The sequence below is a fragment of the Octopus bimaculoides genome, chromosome 18, assembly GCF_001194135.2.
Source record: "Octopus bimaculoides isolate UCB-OBI-ISO-001 chromosome 18, ASM119413v2, whole genome shotgun sequence".
Taxonomy (NCBI): Eukaryota; Metazoa; Mollusca; class Cephalopoda; order Octopoda; family Octopodidae; genus Octopus; species Octopus bimaculoides.
The window spans coordinates 48,710,028-48,719,301 of record NC_068998.1 but is presented as its reverse complement, the minus strand read 5'-3'; the positions used below and the strand labels follow the sequence as shown (position 1 = coordinate 48,719,301).

The window sequence follows — 9,274 nt, the reverse complement described above, 5'->3', positions numbered from 1 at the left end:
ATATATATATATATATATATATATATATATACATATATATATATATACATACATATATATATCATCATTGTTTAACGTCTGTTTTCCATGCTGGCATGGGTTGGACGGTTTGACTGAGGACTGGTGAGCCAGAAGGCTGCACCAGGCTTAATCTGATCTGGCAGGGTTTCTACAGCTGGAGGCCCTTCCTAACGCCAACCACTCCAAGAGTGTAGTGGGTGCTTTTAGTAAAAGCTATCGTTTGACTGTATTTCAGTACTTTTAGAAAAACCTTAGAAGAGTCTTCAAAGTTTCTTTCATGCAGATCAAATTTTTTTCAAATGTAGTCCACATGTGGAACAAATTTTGCTGTTTTGCAAATAAATATCATGTAACTAGAAATGAAACTCTAACCATCCTCTCTTTTTATCTCTGGCAATATTTTATTCAGTATGTATGGGTGCAGGCATGGCTGTGCTATTAAGAAGCTAGCTTTCCAACCATGTAGTTTCGAGTTCAGTTCCACTGTGTAACACCTTTACTCTTTACTCTTTTACTTGTTTCAGTCATTTGACTGCGGCCATGCTGGAGCACCGCCTTTAGTCAGGCAAATCGACCCCAGGACTTATTCTTTGTAAGCCCAGTACTTATTCTATTGGTTCTCTTTTGCCGGACCGCTAAGTTACGGGGACATGAACACACCAGCATCGGTTGTCATGGAATGTTGGGGGGATGGGGGGTGGAGAGAACACCGACACACACACATATATATATACATATACATATATACGACAGGCTTCTTTCAGTTTTCGTCTACCAGGTGTGCTGATGAAAAGGAGATACTTGGTTACCTGGTCAGAGAGAAAAGCAAGAGAAGGAGAGAGGTGATTTATAACATTTCCACTTATTGTTATGACAATAAAATGGCTGCAGCTGTTTGTTTCAGGTAACATAATGATAATATAAAGTTGGTTGAAAATTAAAAAAAAGCAGATAAAATGGCTACAGTAGTTGTTCTCCTCACCAAAGATTGACAGTGATGAACATATCTTTTATTTATCATTGTAATTCATTTACTTCTATAGCTTAGAATAAATATGGATTCAACGTGTTTTATGATTTACAACCAAAAGCCTATCAAATGTTATATTTACCTGTGACACTGTAAGCTAATGGATACTCTGCTTATTTGCTTAAAGATGTGGCAGCCATTAATTTTAGATTTGTGGATGTCTCTTAATGAAATAGTTTTCTAAATTTGATGAAGGGCCCTGCCTGTTTCATCATATCTTTCCCTTTTTCCTCTTCCTCGCAACAAAGAAATATCTAAGAAGGCTTGTAAGTATGTCTCACGGTCCTAGCGGACAAAACAGAAATCGTGTTGTCCCAGAGGATAACAAAGGAGATACATTAAAAGTTATGTCTAGAAACAATTTTTATTAAACAATATTTTGTAATGAATTTTAGAAATGTGAAATAGTTTTTCAGTGGTGAATCAATCTTGAAAAAAGATTAACTGGACAGTCTAGAAAATACTACTCACCAAAATACAGTATAGTTTTTAAATTTTAATTTAAAATTTACAAGTTTCTTATTTACATATAAATGTGATTTTATTCAATGTATTTCCCCCCTCAGATTCACACACTTATTGCAGCGGTTTTTCAGGTTTCTTAAGCCCCGTAAAAGAAGTTGGAATTTTGGGCCTCCAGCCAGGCCTTTCACGATACCCTTAAAGCCAGAAACTTTTCAGCACCCACCTTGTGCATTTGTTTAACCTTTTCTCCTGCTAGTAAAGGTTAGACAGGGAGGTACTAGAGGCAGGATTTTCATAGCCAGATGCTCTTCCTGTCACCAAGGCTAACCTGCTTTCAAAATAAAGAGATTTTGATTCCAGTCGAATTTGAAAATGCAGATTAAAGAGGAGAAATTGGTGACAGGAAATATCAACAAATTTTATTAGTTGCAGCCCAACTACAAACAGTAATATCACCACTTGCATTTTAGCTTCTCGAAGAGCCGGTTTCTAACCTAGATCCAAGGCTCCTTCACTGGAATTTCAGCATCAACACCTACAGAACTGCTTCATTGCATTATGGGACATCGACCCCTGCATTCAGGGACAGAGTACAGCATATCACCCATAAACGTGTCTACCCTTCAAAAAAAAAAAAAAAAAAAATTGTGGGCTTCTTTCAGTTTCTGTCACAAGGTTTTGGATGGTCTGGGGCTACAGCAGAAGACACTTGCCCAAGGTACCATGCAGTGGGTAAATTGCTTCTGAGGTTCAACTTGCTTGTACTTGTGGTGGCATTCACCTGGGGTGGGTTGAGTTATCTCCAACCTATGAGTGAGGATACAAGTTCACATGTGGTCCCTAATCACATGCATACACACCAGTTAAGTTGCCAGTGAGTTGATCATGTAGCAGATTGTACTGGATCCCATGTTACATGTAGCACTCATCAGAGATCTCACAAGTGACCTGAGACTCGATACTTAACTACAATTAACCCATATGTGCTCATAAAAAAAATGAAGCCTTAAAATTTCACTGTATTTAGATTAAACGTTATGGTAAGCTTTTACAATCTGGAAGAGAAGGACAATAACAACTGTTAGCTACGGGTGTCGACTCCCTACCGAACATCTGGTGCTTCCTGGCGAGTTTATGTCCAAACAAGTAGGAGTAGGTTTTGCGTTGCAAAAACGCAACCAGGGGTATATATGGGTTAAAAGTAATTACAAGTAAAAATAAAACAAGAACTTTATTAAACTTTATACAAGTGTTTTATACAATAGATTAGAGCAGCAAATTTGTCAGTATTTTTAAAGTGAGCCCTCCATGTAAATTCCGTTAAGAAAGACTGAAATAGAAATTTAATATGTTTTCTTTGAAATTGTTTTTTTAATCTTATCCACAACTTGTCTATATTTCTGGTGTGGATTTCTGTGTCTTCTGAATCATAATCTATTAATTCATGAGTATATATGCCTTGTTGGATTTGATCAATTTCCAGATATTCTGCCCAAATATCAGACACAATGTGGGTACCTACAAGACAAAAAAAAAAAAAAAAAAAAAAAAAAGCTGTCGTGAACCTTTATATTTATAGAGGACGTGAAGTGAAGGTTTGTGTCATTCCTACATTTTCCAAGAACTCAAAAATGAAAATGGATTCTGATTAAAAAAATAATCAAATCTTGTTCATAAACTTGGCTATTAACACTCACTACACAATGCACCACCCAGAAGAGAATTGAAACCATGATCAAGCAATCATGAATGCAGCACGCAAACCACTAGGCTATATGCCTTCAGCATGGCTATATTGAAGTTAGCGTAAGTGTTATTTTAGCAAAATGATTCAATATCATAAAAAATATATTTCTATCACACAGCAATCGCAGTCAATTTTAGTCATTTCTTTAATATTGGTTTTCATTGATTCCATGTCTAACCATAAAATTTCTCCTGTAGCCTGAAACACTGGAAGTCAATGTGATTGACTTTCAGCTTGAATTTGTTGAAAGGTGACGACTGTTGAAAAAAGTATAATGGGCAGGAAAGTAGTTCCAGAGTTGGTTCTTTGGGGGGTAAAAAAAAAAAAAAAGAGGCAAAATATTTCAAATAAAGTGTTCGGTTTGCTGAGGATAAATTCGTACCAAGGGAGGTAACTTAGAAATTTAATATAAACTTAACAGTTTCTCAGAATGGACGGAACATTCCAGGTTTTCTCAAGTCAGTCCTTTAACTAAGACATATTGTGGACACGCACAGTGAGAGTATATGTATGTAAATAAATGAGAAGGCCACTACTTGGCCTCTTGACCTGTTAAATTTAGCAGCCGAATCTCTCTCAAATTACATATGATGGCCTAAAAACGGAGACTAGAACTCAGTTTCGTTGAAGTGGGTGGGTCTTCTCCAGAACCTCATCTCGTCAGACATTTCACTCCATCGTCATCTCCTCTGTGAGGCCCAACATCCTGAGATTGGTCCTCACCACTTCATCCCATGTCTTCCAGGGCTTCTCTCCTCCACAGGTGCCACCCACTTTCAGTGATAGGCATATTTCTTTATACAGTTATCTTCATTCATATGCATCACATGTCCAAACCAACATAGTCTTCTCTCTTGCATGCCCAACTTTTCTCTCAACACATCTGCACTTTGTCGTTCAAGCACACTGATGTTGCACATCCATCAATACATACTACCTTTATTCCTCTCTAGTCTACGCATATCTTCTACATTCAGAGCCCATGTCTTACTATTATAAAGTACAGCTGTTTGTACACAAGTATCATACAATCTACCTTTCACTCTCAGAGTCCTTTTGTTGTCAACGGAGGTAATAGCTCTCTGAACTTCCTCCATCCTATTCTTATTCTAGAAACAATACCTTCAGAACACCCTCCATCATTGCTAATTTGGTCACCTAGGTAAGAGAAACTATCTACAACCTCAAGAGAGCCTCTTGGGCATTTGAGAGACTCTAATTCCTGTGTGCTCTTCGTGCTTATTGTTCCTGCACATCTGCCACATACAAAGATGACCTTATTTGTTAATCTACCTGCTTACACTGGATGCAGCGAATGGAATTACTTTCAACTCCTTTCCTACATATTGAGCAGGGCCGTTTACCTAACGGAAAGAGTTCTTATCTTCTTACTTGTTAACAACTTTGGTCTTTGGAAGCTTAACTTTAAAGTCCTTTGATTCCAGGTTTTACTTCCATACCTGGAATATCTTCTCCAATAAGCGCAAGGTCCTCAGCATATAGTAGTTCGCATGGGCATCCAGTTTTGAGTTCCTCTGTTATGGCCTGGGGGACTATGACGAATAAGAGTGGAGTGAGAACTGAGTCCTGGTGAACCCCTACCTGTACACTAAATTCATCACTGTACTCATGGCTGATGCGCACCCTACTGACAACACCACTGTACATGGCTTGTACAGCTCTGACAAAGCCTTGGGAGTGGATTTGATAAACAGTCACTGAAAGAAGCCTGCCACACACACACACATATATATATATACACACTCATACATGTATATATCTCGTTTCATGTGAACACAATTGTAATCTATACCCTCCCAAACATACTTCTACAGAGTTTCATTAAAAAAATTGCCCTTTTCAGAAAGTTATACGAAAAGCTGTGGCACTAATCTGTACTTATGCTAAAAATCCTCTTGTTATTTATGTGGAAATAAATTTCCTTTGCTTTAAATAATTTCGAAAATAACATATTCAGCAAAAAACTTGACATTATTAAGCTGATGTAAGGAACATAAATTAACAAGAAATTTTGATGGAAGAATTTAGATATCTTTAAAACAAGAAGTTTGTATCTTAGAAGGCGCGTTGATACTTAGTACCAATCCGCCAGAGATGACCATTCGCTTTAATGATACTAACTTCCTTTAAGTTTAACACACCACAAATTCTAACGAGCCATTGGCGTTAAAACTAAAGAACGACAGGCGTGATTAGAGGGGATGGGGTAAAGAATGGTCCCAGCGAAACTAAATTTAAAAGCAGATTGAAGATGATACAAATAAAAGAGAAACCGGATTTTATAAACCATACCTGGTAAAATCCATCGGATAATTGCAGCTTCGAAAGCTTCTTTATTTTGATACTCAATAGGTACTAGAAAGCATTTCTCAGTTCCCCGTTCGATTCCACCAAAAATCCAAAATTCTTTCGCATGTTTCTTTTCATTACGTTTAGATTTAACAAATTTAGTTACATCTATTTCAACGATTTTTGGTTCACCTGTCTCTAAATCGAACCCTCCAATCTCGGGTGGGACATCACCTAATTCAGCCGGATGATCTTCTAGGAACCGTTCTAATAATTCTCGGACCAGTCGGATCAGATCGATAATCGACTTCATACAAACGTTTGTCTCATGGCCCATTTCGAAAAGCAGATAATCCCTCGACCACATATACATAAGCCATGTAAATGTTGTCAACGAGAGACGACTGTTCTCGAAAACGGATCCTTTACGAATCGATCGAGAGAAATTATGATTTGGGCATCTCCATCGTTTTCCGTCAATTCCTTGCTTATAGCCGATGATTGTACACGGGTTCCCACAAGCTGGACATGTAACAGAATTGCTTATAAGCTTATATTTCGCCAACCAGGCAATTGCCTTATCATTTGTCGAAATATGTTGAACGAGATCACAAAATGTCCAGGACTCGCGAATAATTCTTTCATCGTCAACGATATCGGTGCATAAAGTTTTGGGGCTCAATCGCCTCCCGCGTGGTGACATGATGCTAAAAATTTAAAAGAAAAATGGTAATCCTGGCAAAAAGCGGCGTCAATTAAAATGAAACCAACAATAATGGGGAATATACAAAAATAATTTGGCTATACAGAATAACCGAAACGAAATACTTACGTCTTATTCGAAATTTATTTTGACTATCATGCATTTCTACATTGTAATGTATATTTAACTTTATGTCAAAGAAGACGTCTATCCCCTTTCTAAAATATCTCCAGCGGAAACTTTGAAATAATCGTAGATGTGTTTAGTTTTTGAATTGAGTTAATTTAAGTAAGAAATGTCGGTAAATACAGAGAATCGCGACCTGTCCAGCAGAAATTGAGATTGTATAAACACATCATGTTTTCCTGAAATAGCGAAACGAAAGAATCATTACTTGTTTCATTGTTACTTAAGATAATTGTATTACTGCAGACTCAAACAGCGATTCATCTTACGATTTATGTTTTTCCTAACGTTGTTCTTAATTAAATACCTCTAAATTACCAAAAATGGGTCGTTTTGCTATCCATACTTTTAAAAATAATATTTAATTTATTACATTTTGTCCCCACCAAACACTCGTCTATCGAATAAGTTCACATAGCTTCTGGTTCGAAGGGTGTTTGACAACTATTTCTTACGGGTCAAACGATCATGTAGATATGCAAGAGTTATTTTGCTCGGTCACGCTTTTGATTTACACAGGCAGATGATTGTAATAGAAGAAATTTAAATAACGAAGTGTTTCTGAATGCAATAAATTTTAACAGGGACATGTAGCATATGCCACCGGTGTCATTCTAGTGGGGAAAATTCTAAATGGCACCGCCTATAGAGCATCTACTCTTTTACTTGTTTCAGTCGTTTGACTGTGGCCATGCTGGAGCACCGCCTTTTATCTGTATTTAACTGCTAATTTATTTAGACTGTAACATGTATTATGATTGTCTCATGTTGAGGTTTAATGTTTGTGGATAACATGTTTTTCGGTCGATGTTCCATTACTTATATATTTAGTTTCTCCCCAGATTACATCACACCGTGAATTGGTTTCGCACGAATTTGCTGAACATGGACAAAACTGCTTCAACAGCCTTCAAGTTGAAATCCAGAATATTGCTGAATTGTGATCATCCACTCATTGTACACTTTTCTACCATACGTTGTGAATAACCCTCATTTATTAGGACTACAAGACTATATATATGGAGTTTGTGTGTAAACTGGCCTGTCTCTCTTAGTCGTCGGTTTTAAACAGTCAAAAAAAAGAAACAAAAACTCACACACACACACGCATTTCACATGATTGTGCACACTATAGACAAAATATTTTATTTTACTCCACAGTTAACAATAACCACAATTTTAAACCAAGAAATCGCAATATTTTGGTCTACAATACTTGTGCTACTTGGAAAGGACCAAGTCACTCACAAGCATTTCTAGACATGTAAACGCAATTCTGTGATACCAAGACGAGGAAGCTGATCCAGATTACGCTCGTTGACATCTCTCAGTTTCTAAGAATTCCATTAGAATTAATATGGAAGATGTGAATTACTTGGAGTCTCGTAACGAGACACCTGTTTTCAACGGTATAGGTTCAATTACACAGACATGCAGCGGAGAGAAAGTTTTACTTACTAAAACGTTCACGAATCAAAGTTCAGTGGAAAGAAAAATTCCGGAATATAAGTGTGAGAATTGCAAGAAAACGTTCTCTTCAGAACGTGAATTTTTCACACACCAAGAAATACACAATAAGAAGAAACCGTACCACTGTGATATATGTGGAAAGTCTTTTGTGTATAACAGTGTTTTAACGAATCACATGAGAATACATACAGGAGAAAAACAATTTCACTGTGAAATTTGTGGAAAATCTTTTCTTAATAATTCGGCTCTTGTTATCCATATACGTAGTCACACAGGAGAGAAGCCATATCATTGTGGAGTTTGTGGAAAATCTTTTGTTGATAGTAGTAATTTAACAAGACATAAACGAATACACACAGGAGAAAACCCATTTCATTGCGAAATATGTGGTAAGTCTTTCATTGAAAATTCCAAGCTTACAATTCACATACGTAGACATACAGGAGAACAGCCCTATCACTGTGAACTGTGTGGGAAGACTTTTGTGAATAGTAGTGATTTAAAAAGTCATGAGCGAGTTCACACTGGAGAAAAACCTTATCACTGTGAGATATGCGGCAAGTCGTTCTATGTGAATTCACAACTTACAATACACGTACTGATGCACTCTGGTGAGAAACCTTACTGTTGTGAGGTATGTGGAAAAGCCTTTCTCACCAATGGCCACTTGAATACGCACAAAAAAATACACACCGGAGTGAAGCCGTATCCTTGTGAAATATGTGGGAAAGCTTTCCTTAAAAATCATGATTTAAAACGCCACACGCAAATACATACGGGAGAAAAGCCATATCGCTGTGATATATGTGGCAATGCATTCTGTAAAAATTCAACTCTCGTCGTCCACAAGCAGATACATACAGGAGAAAAGTCTTATCTTTGTGAGATGTGTGGCAAATCCTTCAATCGGAATTCTGATCTTGTAAGTCACAAACGTAGACACACCGGGGAAAAACCCTGTCCTTGTGAAGTTTGTGGGAAATCCTTTGTCAATAATAGCGATTTAAACAGACACAAACTGATTCACACTGGAGAGAAGCCCTATCACTGTGACATCTGTGAGAAATCATTTATCACAAGCACTCTTTTAAAAAGACATGAACGAATACATTCTGGAGGGAAGCCCTTAAACTGAAGTGTGGAAGAAACCCTTCTCTTGCAAATTGAAGTTTATTGGACAACAACAAACTAATTATAAGAAGTTTATTAGTGATGGCTGTGTGGTTAAGAAACTTGCCTTACAGTCGTGATTTCAGATTCAGTCCTGTTGCACTGCACCTTGGACAAGTGTCTTCTGTGATAGCTTGGAGCCAAACAATACGTTGAGTAAATTTGGGTAACA

General features: G+C 37.2%; 2 protein-coding genes across 2 annotated transcripts; one reads left to right on the top strand and one right to left on the bottom strand.

Annotated features, from left to right (window-relative positions):
* Positions 1 to 2,732: 2,732 nt before the first annotated feature.
* LOC106877799 (uncharacterized) lies at positions 2,733 to 6,362 on the bottom strand. Its single transcript, XM_014926817.2, has 2 exons — positions 5,577 to 6,362; positions 2,733 to 3,034 (listed from the first exon to the last, which is right to left on the bottom strand). Exons 1-2 carry the CDS (start codon positions 6,274 to 6,276, stop codon positions 2,751 to 2,753), a joined length of 984 nt encoding a protein of 327 aa, XP_014782303.1. The 5' UTR covers positions 6,277 to 6,362; the 3' UTR covers positions 2,733 to 2,750.
* Positions 6,363 to 7,819: 1,457 nt separating this feature from the next.
* On the top strand, positions 7,820 to 9,067 carry LOC106877808 (zinc finger protein 239). Its single transcript, XM_052974269.1, has 2 exons — positions 7,820 to 8,049; positions 8,200 to 9,067. Exons 1-2 carry the CDS (start codon positions 7,820 to 7,822, stop codon positions 9,065 to 9,067), a joined length of 1,098 nt encoding a protein of 365 aa, XP_052830229.1.
* The last annotated feature ends 207 nt before the right edge of the window (positions 9,068 to 9,274 follow it).

Bases quoted from the DNA above. Each gene is read 5' to 3' on its own strand.
- LOC106877799 (XM_014926817.2), bottom strand. From the start codon at position 6,276: ATGTCACCACGCGGGAGGCGATTGAGCCCCAAAACTTTATGCACCGAT. The intron at 3,035-5,576 runs GTATGGTTTATA...TTTGTCTTGTAG, and splicing joins TATCCGATGGATTTTACCAG to GTACCCACATTGTGTCTGAT.
- LOC106877808 (XM_052974269.1), top strand. From the start codon at position 7,820: ATGGAAGATGTGAATTACTTGGAGTCTCGTAACGAGACACCTGTTTTC. The intron at 8,050-8,199 runs GTACCACTGTGA...CCATATACGTAG, and splicing joins ATACACAATAAGAAGAAACC to TCACACAGGAGAGAAGCCAT.